General features: G+C 46.2%; 2 protein-coding genes and 1 pseudogene across 2 annotated transcripts; all 3 read left to right on the top strand.

The window, feature by feature from the left end:
- The first annotated feature begins 4,417 nt into the window (after window positions 1–4,417).
- On the top strand, window positions 4,418–5,128 carry LOC127292112 (zinc finger protein ZAT7-like; annotated as a pseudogene).
- A 4,986-nt stretch (window positions 5,129–10,114) lies between these two features.
- Window positions 10,115–10,944, top strand: LOC127292109 (actin-depolymerizing factor 3-like). The gene is made up of 2 exons (XM_051321466.2): window positions 10,115–10,270; window positions 10,399–10,944. Exons 1-2 carry the CDS (start codon window positions 10,268–10,270, stop codon window positions 10,822–10,824), a joined length of 429 nt encoding a protein of 142 aa, XP_051177426.1. The 5' UTR covers window positions 10,115–10,267; the 3' UTR covers window positions 10,825–10,944.
- A 4,661-nt stretch (window positions 10,945–15,605) lies between these two features.
- On the top strand, window positions 15,606–16,813 carry LOC127292108 (actin-depolymerizing factor 3). Its single transcript, XM_051321465.2, has 3 exons — window positions 15,606–15,897; window positions 16,019–16,305; window positions 16,399–16,813. Exons 1-3 carry the CDS (start codon window positions 15,895–15,897, stop codon window positions 16,547–16,549), a joined length of 441 nt encoding a protein of 146 aa, XP_051177425.1. The 5' UTR covers window positions 15,606–15,894; the 3' UTR covers window positions 16,550–16,813.
- The last annotated feature ends 2,115 nt before the right edge of the window (window positions 16,814–18,928 follow it).

Here is an 18,928-nt window from a genome sequence, read left to right as displayed (position 1 = left end):
TCGCTGCCTCCGAGCCGACTTCTTATCGGGATGCTGAGTGCCATCCTGAATGGCAGCTTGCCATGGCTGAGGAGATCGCTGCGCTTGAGCGCACTGGCACCTGGGATCTTGTTTCTCCTCCTCCTGGTGTTCGTCCTATCACGTGTAAGTGGGTCTATAAAATTAAGACCCGCTCCGATGGATCTCTTGAGCGCTATAAAGCGCGTCTTGTGGCACGTGGCTTTCAGCAGGAGCACGGCCGTGATTATGATGAGACTTTTGCTCCTGTGGCTCATATGACCACCGTGCGTACTCTTCTTGCTGTTGCTTCTGTTCGACGCTGGTCTGTCTCTCAGCTTGATGTTCAGAACGCTTTTCTTAATGGCGAGTTGAGTGAGGAGGTTTACATGCAACCTCCTCCTGGGTATTCTGTTCCCGATGGGATGGTTTGTCGTCTTCGACGTTCTCTTTATGGCCTGAAACAGGCCCCTCGTGCCTGGTTTGAGCGCTTTGCCTCTGTGGTGACTGCTGCTGGTTTCTCTCCTAGTTTTCATGATCCAGCGCTATTTGTTCACACTTCTCCTCGTGGACGCACTCTTCTCCTTCTCTATGTTGATGATATGATCATTACTGGTGATGATCCTGAGTATATTGCCTTTGTCAAGGCTCGTCTTCGCGATCAGTTTCTTATGACCGATCTTGGTCCTCTTCGCTATTTTCTTGGGATTGAGATTTCCTCCACTTCTGATGGTTTTTATATCTCCCAGGAAAAGTATATTCAGGATCTCCTTACTCGTGCTGCTCTTGTGGATGAGCGCACTATTGAGACTCCTATGGAGCTTAATGTTAAGCTTCGTCCTACTGATGGTGATCCTCTTCTCGATCCCACACGCTATCGCCATCTTGTTGGGAGTCTTGTTTATCTTGCTGTCACTCGTCCTGATATCTCTTATCCTGTTCATATTCTGAGTCAGTTTGTCTCAGCTCCTACCACCGTTCACTACAGTCATCTCCTTCGTGTCCTCCGTTATCTCCGTGGCACGATTACTCGTCGCCTTTTCTTTCCTCGTTCCAGTTCTCTCCAGCTCCAGTGCTACTCGGATGCTACTTGGGCGAGTGATCCTACGGATCGTCGTTCACTTTCTGCTTACTGTGTGTTTCTTGGTGGTTCGCTTGTTGCTTGGAAGACGAAGAAACAGGTAGCGGTTTCCCGTTCGAGTGTTGAGGCTGAGCTGCGGGCTATGGCTTCGTTGATTGCTGAGGTGACCTGGTTACGGTGGTTGCTTGCAGATTTTGGGGTCTCTGTTACGACACCCACTCCACTTTTATGTGACAGTACAGGTGCTATCAGTATTGCACGTGATCCGGTCAAGCATGAGCTGACCAAGCATATTGGTGTTGATGCCTTTTATACACGTGCTCAGGTGCATGATCAGGTTGTTGCGCTTCATTATGTGCCTTCAGATTTACAGTTGGCGAATTTCTTTACAAAGGCACAGACTCGCGCGCAACATGACTTCTTACTCTCCAAACTCAGTGTTGTGGATCCACCCTGAGTTTGAGGGGGGGTGTTAGAGTAGATATGTGTGTATTATATTTTGCCCATATGTTAGGGGCCCTTTTGCATATTGCACCTGTACATTGTACTATATATTGTGGCCTTTTGGCCCCCAGTAATACAACACAGATTATTCTCCTATCAGTTGTAAGGGTTCTTTGATCAAACTTGGTTAGGATGTAGGCTAAAGTGGTAACAGGTTTTTGTCCCATGGTGTTATCTTTGCTTTGCAAGGATATCACAGTGGGTTTTCTGTTAGTGCTCCAGCTCGCTTCTCTTTCTCATTCCCCCTTTCCTGATGTGTGGTGTGTGTGTGTCGAACAATGTATTTCCGTTTTATGATGAAATGGAAAGGGGTGAGAAGCCCGGTTGGAAAAAAAAACATGAGGCGGCACCGCGACGAGACGGAGCTCAGCGGCGGCGTTGATCACTGGGTCATCGCGCTGCAGGATCAGCAGGTGGCGGGGCACGCTGCCGACAGGACGCCCGTCTTGCTCGAGCTCTTCGTCTAGCTGGATCTGTCTTTAGAATGCAGTAGCTTAGGAGGCTTTTGCTGATTACCAAATTGGCTAGTCGAATTTTGCTGTAGATTGATCTTTGTTGGACCATCCGGATCACGTATTCAGTTGCACTTGTAAATAATTAGGACAAATCCCTTTGTACGTTCAATGACTAACATACCCTGTTCTAACTTCTAAATGATGTATTGATTGATGCAGCCGAAAATCTCCCCTCAGATTCTTATTCTATCATTCTATCAATATGGTCGATGCTAAGATGATGTACATCTCCTCCTGGCTTCTGCAATAAGATACCTTGGCAGTATTGTTCGCAAAACAGGACTTTCCGACTTTCCTCCATGATCTATCCCAAACAGCTAGCTGTCACAAGTTCACACCCGGACACCTGTGCGAGGAAAACGTATCTGTATTCAGTACACAATTGACAGAAGTGACTTGTGTTAGATCAGTTATAAAAGAGGCGTGCTAACACGTCCATTTATATTACGCGGAAAACAGCCCACGTACGCTGTATCTGCATCGTCGGGCTAAATTAGTGGTAGGCACTTCCTACAGCTCATAGCCTCATCATACCCATGGAAATCATTTTCAGTGAGATTTCATCAAATTTCAGTAGACCCCGAAATATTACCTTTCGGTTAAAATATTTCAGATATTTCAGTACTACATACTAATTCAAAAGGAATATGAAACAAATCTTTAAATGAATTTTGAGACAAAATTTCAGCACTTTGGCCAAAATGAAAACCGAATTTCAGTGATTTCAGTAGTGGCCGAAATATTTACAAAACTGAAATTTCAAACCATCATACCTCGATTGTTTTTATGCGGCCAGGGCAGGCGGTATGTAATTGCTACTCCCCTCGTTCTAAATTAGTAGATGCAGTTGTCTTTCTTAAAACCTATACATTAAAATTGTGTATGTATCCAAACTAAATCTGACCAAATCTACGGCAACTAATTTAAAACGAAGGGAATACAACATAGATGTGTCTAATTTTTAGTTGACTGAGAACTAATAAATTCGATACGATGTACTGTATATCATTTGGCGGGAATTAATTGGTTGCCAAGCATTCTTAAATAGAGTATGAGTATATGTTTTGGCCGGTGTGGAGAGGAAGGAATTTTCTTGTTCTAAAAAGCGACCGATGAGCAAGTCAATAAGGATTTGATGATCCTTTTCCGGAATATATACCATCAGATGAGTGGCGTGGATTCTTCCACGTCTAAGACGGTGGGTCTTTGGCGACGTGGTACAGTGGAGTTTTGTTGCCGTGAAACAACGGAGTCTCGTCGTCGGACGCATGCTGATGGACGCACGTAGGGCGAAGTTGTTGTCTGGCGCCGTGAAGGCAGCGACGATCTGGCGAGAATTATGCTGATCTCTTCCCTGAAGATTAGATGGGGGTACGACGAAAGTTAAGGTTCTTGTGCGTGTATATGTGATGTGCGCCGAGAGTCAGTTGGACTGGATATGCGCTCCCGGGCTGCCATAGGGCGACTTGGTGATGCCGCGGATCTAACTGGCGGAACATTGTTTTGAGTATAGGACACAAGGCCATGATGTCATTATCTCCCCTATTATCAAGTTTGTAAGTGTGTGGTGTGGATGCTTGAGGTTGTTTGGTGTTTCTTCTTGCCAAACCATTGTTAAATAAGATAATAGAGATGTCGTATGCATTTTTTTCGTTGTAAAAGCTATTGTGTCATCCTGTTTTCCAAAAACAAAAATGTACCATCCAGATAGTACTCAATTCTTAGCGTGAGAACACCCACGATTCACACTTGATCGTTTTGAGCGAGCGCGTGGTGCACGCGATTACGCGATCAATTCACGGGGAAATTAATCGGATGAACCTAGGTAGTAGGAAGAGACTTCCCCTCCGTCGAGAAGACGTACTATCGACGAAAGCCCGGTTTGGCAAGGTTGGACCGTCCGTCTACGGTCGCGTGGTTTCGCGAAGCACCCTTGTAATTTTTCGGGCGCAAGACTTGTTTCAGACTCTGAGTCGATCTGGTCTTTCATCTACCCGTCAGAAACAGGAACTCAGGAAGTCACCGCACAACACCGTGAGCGATACTTCCGTCCCATTTCGCGAGCCCTTCCGTCCACCAGCGATATGAAGCCAGCGCACACGTACATCTACGTACGTACGCCAATCGAAGCGCGTATCAAGGTCCCAGTATACCGATTAGGAAAGCGATGTGCGCGATAGAGATGGCCGAGTCGCCGCGGATCGCGACGCGCTCTGCAGACGTCAAGCCCGACGTACGTACTGGCTGGTAGCTAGCGAGCTTTTCCCATCTTCCCCTGCTCTATATAAAGTCCAACGACGTCCCATTTTTTCTTCCCAATCCATCCAGTGTCTAGCAAGCTCCTTCAGTTCTCGCCACACACCGATCACTTCTCACAGATTCTTGACCTCGTCGAATCACTCGGTTCCTTCTTCGACTCGATCGTAAGCAGCACGTTCATGAAGCACCAGAGAGCGGCATCAGAGCAAGCCGTGTCCCTCGCCCTCTCCCTCGGCGCCGTGGCCGACCGCCACAAGAAGCTGCGCCGCGCCGGTGCCGCCGCGGTCGGATCAGGCGAGTTCGTCTGCAAGACGTGCAGCCGCTCCTTCCCGACGTTCCAGGCGCTCGGCGGGCACCGGACCAGCCACCTCCGCGGCCGCCATGGGCTCGCCGCTCGCGCTAGTCCTCGCCGGAGACCACTACAACGTCAAGCACAAGAAGACCACTTCCACAGACGATCAGAAGCCGGCGGCAGTACACCAGTGCCATGTCTGCGGGTTTCAGTTCGAGACGGGGCAGGCGCTCGGGGGACACATGCGCAGGCACCGCGAGGAGGCCGGCGCGGTGGCGCAGGCGCCGCCAGTCCTGCTCCAGCTCTTCGTCTAGCTAGCTTACACCCGTGCGCCGTGCGCGCCAACGGTTTTGTACGTTGCTGCATGCACACTAGCTTCTCCTAGGTGTCGATCGTCGTTTCATTTGTTTGTGTACATATTTTAGGTTGACTTGTTCATTCGTTCATTGCACAGATTATATGACATTGATTCGTTCGTTCGTCTCTGTTGTTCCAACTGAATTGGCCCCGGCCCGTTTCCGCACCTAAAATTGACTCGATCAGAATGCAACACTAAACATCCACGAGGGTGTTGATGTCTTTATGTTCCTTCTCTACGCTAGATGACCCATTGCGCCATTGGATTTAAGCTATCACTTCCATCTTGTTTTGCTTTTCATCTTCCAGAAAGTTTTAACCAGTGCATTCTCAGCTCAACCATTGACCCTTGTATTAATGAACAACTTTGTGGCCGCACCTATGTTAACATTATTGCATATTCTAGAAAAGGAATCGAAATGTTCGCATTTCTCCATTCACATTACTCATTTAAATAAATAAAAATTGTACAAAGATGGTATGACAATCAGAGTAATATTTGATTTCCATTATCATTTAACCAATATGATAGGCAGCAATTACATCTACTACACAAATGTATAGAGCAATGTGTTTGCAATTGTTCTCCTTTCCTCTGTTGATTGTCTTGTTTTCCTCTGTTTTCTGAATTCCCTATCTTGCTCTATTTTCTGAATGTCCAGGACATGGGGAAGCAAGCTCCGGTGCTGCTGAGCCCGTGTGTGGTGCGGCTGCCGCTCGCCTCCCACTTCGTTGATGTTGCGGCTGGGTTGCTGCATCCGCTGCGATGTGCCAAGTGATAGCGGCAGGCATCATGGTCACGGCTGGAGGCCATCCATTGGAAAAGCGCCAAATTGCAGGGCGCCCGTCCCCAAGGAGATGGGAGGACGAGGTTGTCCTCCACCTCGAGTCACTCCTCCACGACTTCTTCTCCACCGGTGTAGGGATGGCCACATCGACGGGATCCCCTGCGTCTCCACCCTCTTCCTCTTAAAATCATCAACCTCTTCCGTGGCAAATACTGGCCCTTCACCACAGCCAAACATCGTGTCACACCTTGTATGATTCACCACTCACTACATTGGATTATAGTATGGTTACAAGGTTCACAAGAAATTGGGGAGGGAATTAGAGCCAAGGTGGGAGGAGAAGTTCAGTAAGGGGATATGAGGAGAGCCGTTTCAAATATTCTCTTCTTCGAGAACCAATCTGATGTTGGGTGGTTAGGAGGGTGGTTGTACCCCCAACACACCAGAGTTCAAACCCCAGGTTTGATATATGTGTGTCTCATAATGACGGAATATTCATTGAGTGGGAGGCGACGTTCCCGTCGACAGCGAGACGCATGTGGTGACTTCATCAATTTCAAGGTCCAATCCGCCGACTCAGTCTTTCGGAGGTGCTCATAGGGGTAGGGTGTACGTGTGTGCGTTCATAGGGGTGAGTGTATGAGCGTGTGTATGTGAGATTCTACGTTTGTATTGTATTTATCAAAAAAATCTCTTCTTCGATGCCAATGATGTGCCTCATTTCCCATTCTTTGTAGCTCACCGTATCCAGCTTGTCTCGCGGTAAAGACTAGTGGGTTTTAGTACCGGCTTGGGCTGCAGGCCCAATCCTCCCTTGAGCTCATGAGGAGGGGTGGGCTCATGACATTCACCCCTTTACCAACGGCTTGACCCCAAGCCGGAGCGCGAAGGAAGCTAATCTTCAGCTTGAGGACGTTCTCCCATGTCACCAACGATGCCGAGAGCCCTGACCACTTGAACAACGCTTGCTCCGTAAGAACATGACGACGTTGTACTTTCCTGGTTTGAAGAACTTGTTCGGCAACATAATGATGTGGTCCAACATCCTCCAGCAGCGGTAGTTCTTGATGCACTTCCTCGCCTGGAGATCCACGATGCAGCAGCGAAAGTGGAGGATCGAATGTAGTTTCGAGTACTCCGGTAGTTAAAGATGATATGACTGCTCCCCAACTTTCTAAGGAACTTGAAATGGCCCAAACAGGTGGAAGGCAAGCTTGGCATTGGCACAAATTCGCCACTGAGTTCTCCCTACACATAAGGTTGCAAGCGCAAATACACCCAAGTGTGTATATAGATTATTATATCTGAAAACACATTAATTCGGGCATGTAAATGACTAAACTATTCAGTGAAATATGATATGATTTTTTTATTGGAGATAGTAATTTGTTGGTTGGCCTACTTAGACTTCCATTTATGCTCTAACCGAGACGTTTATCTACCACCTAGTGCCTAAGTGTGCTTAAGCGTTTATCTATTAGACATCTATATATTACTTTTACTTCATAATAGATAATAGATATTTATGTTGTGAAAACAATATTACTATTCCCTCTATCTCAAATTAATTAACTCCGTTTTTTCCAGATAAGTATGTGCATGTATCCGGATACTAAATGTATCTACTAAGTGAGTGTATTAAGTAGAGAGTAATTTTGAAATCTGAAAGAAGCAAAAAAGCTCCGGAACCGCTCCCCTAACCTAGCGCCCCCAAGGAACCCCCTCCCCCTCCCCCGCAACGCCGCCGCCGGAGGGGGCGCCGGCGAAGCCGGGCGCGCCTCAAGGATGGTGGCGGCGGGGCGGTTCTTCTCCGCCTCCAATCTTCCCCTCGCGTTTCCTGGCGCAGGGGCGCTGCAGGCGGCAGCGGCGGCCACGGGCGGGCGCGCAGCGGCCACAGGCGGGCGCGCGGCTGCCTTGCTGGCTTGACCCGGCGAAGATGCCTCGGGTGGCCGCGGCGGTGGAGACTGTGGGGCACGGCAGTTGTCGGCGCCGGGGCGGGTCCTGCCCTGCGTCGTCTTGGCGCAGGGGCACACGGGGCTGGCCTTGGTGCTGGATGCCGGCGGTTTGGACGACGGTGGCACGGCGAACTGGCGGCGGCATGGGTCCAATCTGGGTCCAATCTGGGCGTACAGGACCTGGCCGCTGCTTTGCCTTCTATGGCCTGCTGCGAGCACAGCCTTGGCTGTGGGTTCGGGCGACCATGGGTAGCGCCGCCGGATTCCTGGCCGGGGTACGCAACTGCTGCCGAGTCTTCTTCTCTGCGGCAGCTATGGGCTTGGCGGTGACGACTTAGCGAGGCGATGATCGATTTCTGAACCTCCTTCGTCGTCGTTGGGCGGCGGATGGCGGCGTGGGGGCTGTTTCGTCCGCGTCGAAGAATAAAGGTGGTGGTTCTACGATTCTTCTCGCACCAAGTTTGAAGATCTGTTGGATGCTTGTTCCAACCAGTCTGGGTGGATTGTCGGGTTCCGGAAGGCCCTGCCGGCGAAATTCATTGAGCGATAAATGCCTAAAGATTGCTGGATTGGGTGGTTTCGGTCGTTCGCACCCATGTTTTTTTATCTGACCGTTTGGTTTCAGAGGGAGCGATTCGAAGCTCTGCTGGCTGTTAATATCATGGAGTTCGTCTTCTTTCCATGGTGCTAGTGGAGAAGGTCATCAGGCCAAGATCGATGGAATAGCTATGATGGTTGGATCTTGGTGGTGAGGTGGAATTGGCTTGGTGCTTCGTGACTTGAAACAACAGCTGGTTTGTGGGGGCGACTGCACAGGAGAAGTTCAGAGTCTTATCTTTAAGGGTGAAAGCCCAAGGTCTGGCCTTAATTGGTTGTGCCTGGCAATGTTCTTGTTGAAGGCATTGTTTTGAAAGAGATGACTTTCTTCAGGGTGAAAACCTAAGATCTATGATCGGGCGACGATAGCGTTTGTGCACTGTTTCCTTATTGGAGGCGTCTCTTATGGTGAAGCTGATCTTCTGGTGTTGTCTTGGTGGTGTTAGTGTTGTTGTTTCAAGTTATGGATCTCTGTAGCGGGGCCTTTCTTTTTGTAATTCTTTTCTCTTTTTTGGCTGTGTGCATCCTTTATGCCATTAGGGTATGATGTTGTTGCAGAGGCTGGGTGTAATTGGTATCTCCGCGATATTAATATATGCTCTTTATCGAAAAAAGTGGAGAGAATTTTTTTCTTCAAATAAGATAAATGCTCTTATTGAAAAGTTCTTCAAATAACATAAACGTCTATATTGAAAAATCGTTCAAACAAAATAAATGTTTGTATTGAAAAAAGGTTCAAATGAGATAGTATTTTTATTTAAATGTTTCCAAATAAGGTAAATGTACTTATTTAAAAGTCCATTCATTATCAGTGATTTGTTATTGACATATGTGAAAATATAATTTTTTACAACACATTTTTTCTAATAATATTTTCATAAATAACGAAAAAAAGATTGACGGAAAGAATTTCAAAATTTATAAGTAAGATTTTCAAAAATATTAAAAAAAGTTTAAAAAACAGTGCAAGTTATTGGGCCGCATTTGGAGGCGCCCAAAAAAATAGGAGCATCACGCGGGAGCTACTCGCTGGGACTGAGCGGTAAATCCGTGGGCCGCATAGTGTACTTTTTTTTTTTTGAGAAACATAGTAGTACAAACAACGGAACAAGTAGTCAGATGAGCTCTCTGCTCAGGGTTTGCGCGAAATGATCAGCGCTCCAAAGTGAATAACAGGGAACTGATTCAGTCTAATCCCAATTTGTCGCGTTAGAAATCGTCAGTTTCAGTTGGCCTGTGCGACGGATGAGCAGAGTTTAGCAGCACGACCGGGCAGATGGAGCTGGCCACCCGCACGTCGGGGTCGACGTCGGCGACTCGTCGCCGTGTGAGATGAGACGGTTAACGCGATTACTCCTTGATGTTGCCACACCTGCAACGGAGCTCAATTAGGTGCGGTAGATCGAAGCACCACATATGCCTGACAGAGGTTGCCTGCCAGCACGAGCTTGTCGTACTAATCAGTTCAGCTTCAGTAACCTGCAAACGAAGCTTCCACTCCGATTGGCAGGTGTAGCGTAGATGCTGAAGTGTACACCGCCCACCGCAGTATCAAAGTCGAATAGATGCCGGGAAAATTCAGAGCCGAATGATACTCTCCACTAGAGCTAAAATAATCAAGCAAGGATAAAGCTTATTCAGTATACACATCGTCCCCGCTGCCGACCAGGCAACACCGGATTCGAGGCCACGTCCACGCATCCAGAACAGTCGGCCGAGAGCGACACCCCAGCTAGCGCCCGCCCCCACGTGTACACGCCTCCTTCTCCACAGCTTGCCTCGCCGACATGGGCATGGCCATTCTATAAAAGAGGCAGAGGAGACCGAGATAAATTAACAGCAACACTGAGATCACTGCAAATCCCCAGCTTTCCTGAGTGACATCGTTGAAGCATCATCACACAGATTTCTTCAGACCAAGAATGGTAGGTTCTTCCTCTGCTTTCTCTTGATTAGTTCAAGTTGTGTCCGACTGTCGGTTGCGAATTTGTAAACGGAAATTGATGGACTAAATTTGTGAACGGAAATTGATGGACTGAATCTGTGTCTGCAGGCGAACGCTGTGTCTGGAGTGGCGGTGAACGAGGAGTGCGTGAAGGCGTTCCAGGAGCTGCGCGCCGAGCGCGCGCACCGGTTCGTGGTGTACAAGCTGGACGACGACCTGCAGCAGGTGGTGGTGGACAAGGTGGGCGGCGTCGAATCCAAGTTCGACGACCTCACCGCGGCGCTCCCCGCCGACGACTGCCGCTACGCCGTCTACGACCTCGAGTTCATCGCCGACGACTCCGTCGGCGACACGCCCCGCAGCAAGATCTTCTTCATCTCCTGGTCCCCTGAGACGGCAGACATTAAGAGCAAGATGGTGTACGCCAGCTCCAACGAGGGGTTCAAGCAGGAGCTGGAGGGGGTGCAGTACGACGTGCAGGCCACCGACCCCAGCGAGCTCACCCTCGAAATCCTCAAGGACCATGCCACCTGATCGCTCCGAAGCTCCCCAAAAGAATTGTATCTTGCTTTGATCGGGTGTCCGTCTGCAGAATGATTTTTCCCTTCCCTGTAACGCGTGGTGTGTGAAATAATTGACTGATTGATTGATTAATCCCTTCACGAAAAGAAAATGAGTAGTAATGATAATCGTTCGGTGGTCGACCTGTCAGGTTTTATGAGTTTTTGTTTAGTCGACGTGACGTGAATTCATTATGCAGGTGTCGATGTCGTTTTCATGTCTCTCCTGATTCAGGTCCCATCATTAGCAGTCTGAGCAGTGGCTTAGGGAGAGTATTGAGGTAATTTCCCCGCAAAAAAGAAAGGGAGTATCGAGGTGATTTGCAGGAGTCTGAGGGATGTTTGCTGCCTTGTCCAGGAGTCTGTCATGAACGGATGAACCGGTGTTTTTAAATTATCCAATGAAGTTATGTAAGAAGATTCCACATTTTCGATTCAAGCTTCCACATTTTCTATTTGAGTACATGCTATAACTTCTAAAAAAAAATTGAACAAGCTATAACTTCTACTGAAGGTCATGAAAATCCCATACTGATGTCTCATTTGTTGCTCATTCAAATGAATTTGCTTATCATCAAAAACTTTTGAGCATGATATTAGCGACGTATTTGGATCAGAGGCTGTAAACGGAACTGTTAAGGGAATGGGTTTACAGAGGTATCAGCGATTTAATTTGTTTGGTTTCAAAAGGAAAAGGAATCTGATACCGGAATCGCAGGGGAAGAAATCCAAGATCCACCTGCCTGATCAAGAACAATGGCCATGGAAATCAACTTGGCAGAGAACGCCAGAACAGATATCTGGAAGCTTCGACAGACATCGGTAATGGAGATTTAGAGTCGAAGTTCGACGAATCCTAGGTCTTAAGTTTAAACCCTCACACCACCTAATTTTTTTTTATTTTAAAAAAGTGTGCTACATGTTGTAGTATGTTCTAAAACATGAAACCTATCCTTGTATTGTTTTGTAGAGTTTTTATCATACTTTTTCCCTCGAGTGCGCCTACAAAACGAATTTGAACGTGACACTGCGTGGTTTAGCGTCTAAGACAAAGGCACCACACTAAACTTTATACATAGTGTCTCTCTAGAGTTGACAGGACACTATTGTAACTCAACTAGAATTCAGCAGCACAGGCTTCATTCAGCTGAGTTAACATAGTGTTCAGCCAACTCCAGACAAACACTATATACAAAGAGTAGTGTGGCGTATTTGTCTTAGGCGCTATATATGGCTTCCATGTTAGTGGTTGCAGGTCACACACACGTGAACGTCGCGAAGGCAAGATATGTGACGCCGCTCGAATGGGCGTCGCACTGCGAAGTGTGACGCCGCTCGCATAGGCATCACATAAAAGAGTTAGTGGAGTTAAATAGTTTCATCGAGAGCTCATTTCCTGGATTCTTTCGTCCAAAGGGTAATTTCTATCAAAATCGCTCATTCCCAACATAAAAGGAACATCTATTAAAGAAATTATCTTTAACTTTCATTAGGCCTTTCCAAAACCGTCTGCTGGTTTATCACGGTGGCTTGAGATAAGATTTAGATTATAAGATTTAGATTATAGATATTTATTATGTAGCAACTACTTCCACACTCTATTCTCATTTAAAATTTTAAATAACCACTTATTGAGTAAATATTTGCTTGTATACCTATAACTTTTACACCAATGCACCATTGGTCCTTTGAACGGCATTGTTAAAATATATAGGCTAGCCATTTCCAATAGTTTTAACTTTTGGAAAACTTGGTTAATGCATCAATTCAATAAGGTATTAGGGCCACAAGGTTTCGGGATCAAATCCTACCCAACGCACTATTTAATTTACTCCAAAAGTATTGGCCCTTTCTAACAGTTTAAACCTTTTAAAAAACTTGGCTAGTGCATCAATTCAATAGACACTCCAATTGGTTTTTTTTTCGAAATAGGGATATAACTCCGGCTTCTGCATCATGAAGATGCACACAACCTTTTATTAAAAGTCTCAAACATTTATTCTTACAACTCAATCATCGCCTACGAATGATACAAGAATCAACCAGCGAAACAGATAAACCATAGTATCACTATACATCAACATCAGTGTAGCCTTCTAGTATGTCGCCACCAGCCTAGCACAAGATATCCTGAGCAACCGTATGGAGCTGTGTACATTCAGAAGACATGGCATCCCGATGTCCCTCCGGCGAAAAGAGGGTCCATAGCTGAACCGTGACATCATATGGATAAACTGCAAGAAATGAAAACATTGTTTTTTTGTTAAAGATGATATCATTTCTTACTCCAAATAGACCAACATAAAGCAGAAACTCCAATTCGGATGAATGTCTTAGAATGTCTATCTACTCCATTTAACCAATTACCAAACATATTCGTAATATTGGTTGGAGGTGAAAGATCAAAAGTGAAATTAATCGTGCACCAAAGAAGTTTAGCTAAAGGACAATCAATAAAAAGATGTTCAATGGCCTCCTATTCTCCACAGAAAACACATTTCATACGCCCATTCCAATTTCGTTTAGCTAAAATGTCTTTGGTTAACAAAACCTTGTTACTTAGAAACCACATGAAGATTTTTATCTCTTTAGTGGAATTTTAACTTTCCATAGATATTTTCTCAGAAAAGGGGTATGGTCACTCATAAGATCCTCATACATAGACTTTACCGTAAACAAGCCATTGGTTGTCAGGACCCAAACACAACAATCATTCTCATCATTTTCCTTTCCAGCAACCCAATTTACTTTCAAACCGGGTCTCCACCTGATACCAATCCGAGTTCGTGAGTTTTCTGTAATGGATATGAATAGCTAAGTATCTAAAGGGAAGGGATCCAGCATCACATCCAAAAATCTGCTTATACTGATCCACCTCATCCTTTGCCTTACCAAAAAGAACTCACTTTTATGGAAATTAATTTTAACTCCCGAGAGTTCTTCAAAAATACATATGATTAGCTTAATGTTAACAGCTTTTAGGAGGTGATGTTCCAAAAAAAAAAGATCGTATCATCGGTATACTGTAGTATAGAGATGTCGCCTTCAACAAGATGAGGAATAAACCCCCAAACTTGACCATCTTCTTTTGCTCGTTCAATTATGATGACACTTCACTTGGTTAGTCCATACTTACCTTTTGTGGCCGTCAATCTGCCAAAAGAACCTAGACCTATGGAAAAATATAGCTTCTTTCGTATCCTTTTAGGTATTTGGAGTAAGCATAACATAAATATAGGCACGCTTGTAAGAGGCACCATGTTAATAAGGATGAGGCGATCACTTCATTTTCTCTTAAATGGATCCAAAGCCGATTTTCATTCACCATTTGTCAATTTGTGTAAATGGATAGGAAATATACCCAAATTCGCAACCAAAGAAATCTTGATATTCTTCTTCTACTTCTTTTGATTGACCCATGCAGAATAATTCACTCTTTTTTTTTTTTTTTTTGAACAAGTAGTGGCCTCGAGAGGCCTAGAAGCTGATATTAAAACTGGCAGGTACATAATTACATGGAGGCCCTCTGGCATCTACTATTGAAGTAGAAAACCTACAATTTGAAGATAAGGCCTCCAAGTTTACAAAAAGGACCCTATCACAAGAAATGTAAAAGCAATCGGGTGCCTGGAATCCTTCTCCGCCATTCGCCGGCGACCTCGAGGCGCAGGCCACGCCGAGGTCCAAGAAGAAGCTCGAAAATATCTCGTTGCCGACGCAGAACCGCAACCGCCGGCCACCACGACGTCCCCGGGGACGAACCACTTGAGGGCGAAGCGATGTCGAGCTCCGGCGCTTGGTTCCAGAGAGGGCCTCCACCATGGAGGTTGAAGAACGGCCGCCCATCCGGCCGTGCTTGAGGAGAGCCGCCCTACGGCCATTAGAAGCAGAGGCAAGACGGCGACCACCGTCGCAAGTCCCCTGCTGAAGAACTCCGGGAAAACGAGCAGTAGTAGACAGCAACCCACCTCCCAAATCAGATCCAAACGGAGGAATAACCATGGTTGCCATGAAGGATTTATTGGAGAAAAGAAAGGGGAGAAAGGGAGTGAGAGCGTAGGGAGCCGAAGCAACACCTCGCCATGGGCTCGGCCAAGGGGTGCCGGCATGGGATTCAACTCTGAAAAAACTCCAATCAATCAAACCATGGAGAAAGATTGAAGACAAAACAGAGATAAATCTGGATCCGGCCGCCTCCAATTTATTTGCCAGGAAGAAGAGAGAAAAGAGCAAACCTACATCTACAAGAAGCCAGACCCCCCTCCCACACGGCGCCGGCCACCATGGCCGCCGGCGACGGGAGAGAGAGAGGTCGGCAGGGGAGATCTGGAGAGGAAGGCTCAAGAAAGGAAGGACCACACGGGTCTATTCTCCACAGGGGTAAGCGGTTCTCCGAGAGTGTATTGTGCAGAATAATTCACTCTTTATCGAAGTTTATCTTTAGCCTAGATTGGTGTTTGAAATACATAAAATAAGTTCCGTCTTCAGAGCTTTAACTGAATTATGTTCCACGAATGTAATCAGATATTATATATTTCGCTTACCTGCGTACGCGATTCGAACCTTCGTTCCTTCGTGCACAGTGCACGTCACTGCGGATTAAAATCGAATATTATTACCGCTGATCTTCACCAATCAAGATGACGCTGCTGGAAAAGGCACGCCGGCTCTTTCTTCAGGAATATATAAACCCGGCCTCAATCTGCCACGGGAGCGGAACTGGCCATCAGTTCATTCATCTGACTTTTCTCGCTTCGATTCCACGACGTGAGTCACTCCAATTCGGCTTCCTTCTGCCACATCCGCACATCCAGAACAGTCGGACGATCGACGGCGACACCCTACTGATCACACGCGTACACCTCCTAGCTCTCCCTGGTTCATCTCGCGACACTGGTGCGGCCATCCTATTTAAGCAGCAGGCGAGACCGTGGTAAAATTAACAAACTGAACACTGCAAAACCCCAGCTAGCAAGCAGTTCTTGCGTGCCATTATCCGTAGTTGCAGCATCATCACACAGATTTCCGAATTTCCAGATCAAGAATGGTACAGCTATTATTTACACATGCTTCCTCTGCTTCTTCTTGATCAGTTCAGATTGTGTTGGGCTGTTGGTTCTGAATTTGTGAACAGAGGCTGATAAGCTTTAATCTGGGTGTGCATGCAGGCGAACGCGGTGTCGGGCGTGGCGGTGAGCGAGGAGTGCGTGAAGGTGTTCCAGGAGCTACGCGCGGGCCGCGCGCACCGGTTCGTGGTGTACAAGATGGACGACGCCGTGCAGCAGGTGGTGGTGGAGAAGGTGGGCGGCCGCGACGCCGGCTTCGACGACCTGGCCGCGGCGCTGCCCGCCGACGACTGCCGCTACGCCGTCTACGACCTCGACTTCGCCGTCGCCGACGCCACGGCCGCCGGGGCCGGCGAGGCGCCGCGCAGCAAGATCTTCTTCATCTCCTGGTACGGTGCCTAACTGTGTTGCATGGATTCTGTTCTGAACTGCTACGTTAAGGCCGGTTTTCTGAGTGTGTGGTTGTGTGGTAAACAATTCAGGTCGCCGGCGACGGCGGAGGTGAAGAGCAAGATGATCTACGCGAGCTCCAACGAGGGGTTCAAGAAGGAGCTGGACGGCGTGCAGATCGACGTGCAGGCCACGGAGCCCAGCGAGCTCACCCTCGACATCCTCAAGGACCTCGCCACCTAATCCTCGCGCGCGTACCCACGACGGCGCGTGTACGTACGTGCGTACCACGTACCGGCACGACATTGTTTGTAGACATGCGTGTGTGGTATGTACTGGGTTTTGTGATGTACGGCGTGTGCTCGATCGATGTACATGCAGAAAACTGTATCTTGACCCTCTTTGTGCTTGGATCGTGTGTCGATCTGAAGAATCATTTCCCTTGTAATGCGTTGCGTGTATAACCTCCATTAAAAAAACATGTTGAATATAATTTTTTTTAGTTAAGGTTAAATTTTATAAAGTTTGACCAACTGTTTGGCAGAAATTATCAATATCATAATATAAAATGCATGTAGTATGAAAATATATGCCTCCTATTCATATTATTTGGATGTATCTAGATACATCTGAGGAAGTATCATTGATTTTTATCGTAAAAGTTAATATATTTATTATATAATTAATTAATTTTGTACAGAATTTGATTCTCACAGGAGTAATATATATTAGAATGGGGGCAGTACAAATAATTGAATGATTGATAAACTTTTTCTTCAAAAAGAAATTAAACAATGATCTTTCGGTGATCGATCTGTCCGGTTTAAGACTTTCTGTTGAGCGGCCGTGACATGACGTGACTTCATTATGCAAGTGTCGTGCGTCGACGTGGAAATACAGCCTAGCCATGAGCGCGGAGGCGGGTTTCTCTTCTATCACCACCACCGCAGTACTGCTACCACTAATGCTCACAGATCATCGTAATAATTAGTAGCAAAAGGAAATCAGAATTGCTTTAGAGAGAGAAAAAAAGAAAGAAAATATCTCTCTTCGGGGCCTGAATGTCTCGCCTGAACGTGACACGACAGCGTTGAGTGAATAAAAAAAATCTGATTAAAAAAAAGGGATAAGGGCAGTAGCTGGCGGTCGGTGTCGCGGCTTCTTTTTTTTCTTTCCATCATAATATGGTTGGCCTGAGATTTTTCAGCAGGGGCCACAGCTTCTGTTTTCGCGCCGTTCCGGGCAAGATTCGGTCTACGCCGCGCACTACCCCTAGGACGCCATATCACGGACATATTTAACCTCGAATCTATTCTTCAACACGACCAGAGGAAGCTTGTACCAGACGCAGCGTGCACGTCCACACAACCTGGTCCTCATCATTCCTAGGGTCTCCATCGGTGGCGGATTGCTACAGTTTGATGCACAATGTGTGGACAACAACATAGTTTTGGTACATTGGTATAGTAGACATGGCGTTTTTGCACCCAGGTGCATATGCTCCTGATTTTTTAAATGCATTTCAAACCTATTTAAAGTGTCAACAAAATACGGTAAAAAATGTCTCGTGTACATATTGATGTTCTATGTCATCGTAAAGTCATTTCACGGAAACCTGAAAACTTTGGTGTCATATGTAAAAAAAACAAAATTTAGTGCTAAGAAAAAGTTCTTAGTGAGACAAAAAAAATTACACAAGACATAAAATAAGTCGATTATCCACAAAACTTGGCATGTGTACATAGAATGTCGGTATGTATGAGCCAAATTTTCGTTCAAAATTATTTTTGATATTTTAAAATGTTTTTTCACGGTGGAAGAAGCATATGCACATGGGATCAAATATACATTTTCGGATATAAATGTTATAAAAAATTACACTGCAAATAGTATTAAGTTGATCTTGTTTTTCATAATTGTAACAAGTAGTACGTAAAAAATATGTTTTTAGTTGTTAAAAAAAGTTTTGAAAAAAATAACTGAAAAATATCTGGGCTAAAGAAGTTGCCATGTTCAAAATCATGTGGGATCCTGGCAGCTTTTTTTTTCTTTTTTCAAGAAAAAACATCACCATCGGTGCTTGGGAGGCACGGTCTTGATCCTTTCGTGCTTCGGAAACGTTTTACTCACATTTGCCCCATAGTGGGGTATACGTAAGTTTCTATGTACAATGTAGAAATTATCGTATGCTAATGTTACGAAGCAAGTGGAATATGCAAAGGATGCAACTTCAAGGGTTTGGAGAGCGGGTGGGGTGTAAAAGAGAAGCTCACGCGCAAATTACAAAGCCAAATCTAATTACCGTGGTGCCTGAGTTTGTTGAAACCGTTAGAATGACGCACTCCATCAACTACACGATCCCACGAACACGATCCATTGTAGACGTTGTGTCTGTGTTAGTTCGAAGATTACAAGAAGGGTTCCACCACACGGTCACAATCTAGTTAACTACATTCCGACCACCACATAGAAGACGGTGCTATCTTTCCCGCAACCCTCAACACCACCTTCCCCATTCGGTGACCCCTTCCGAGGAGCTGTATTTGTTATCCTTGGCATCGTGCACACCATATGGTTGTTGACAATGTCGTGTTGCCTCGATCATATGTCACCCGAATCTCG

This window comes from Lolium perenne, chromosome 4, assembly GCF_019359855.2.
Source record: "Lolium perenne isolate Kyuss_39 chromosome 4, Kyuss_2.0, whole genome shotgun sequence".
Lineage (NCBI taxonomy): Eukaryota > Viridiplantae > Streptophyta > Magnoliopsida > Poales > Poaceae > Lolium > Lolium perenne.
Note: the sequence above shows the minus strand (reverse complement) of the source record. Positions and strands in the feature narration are given on the sequence as shown.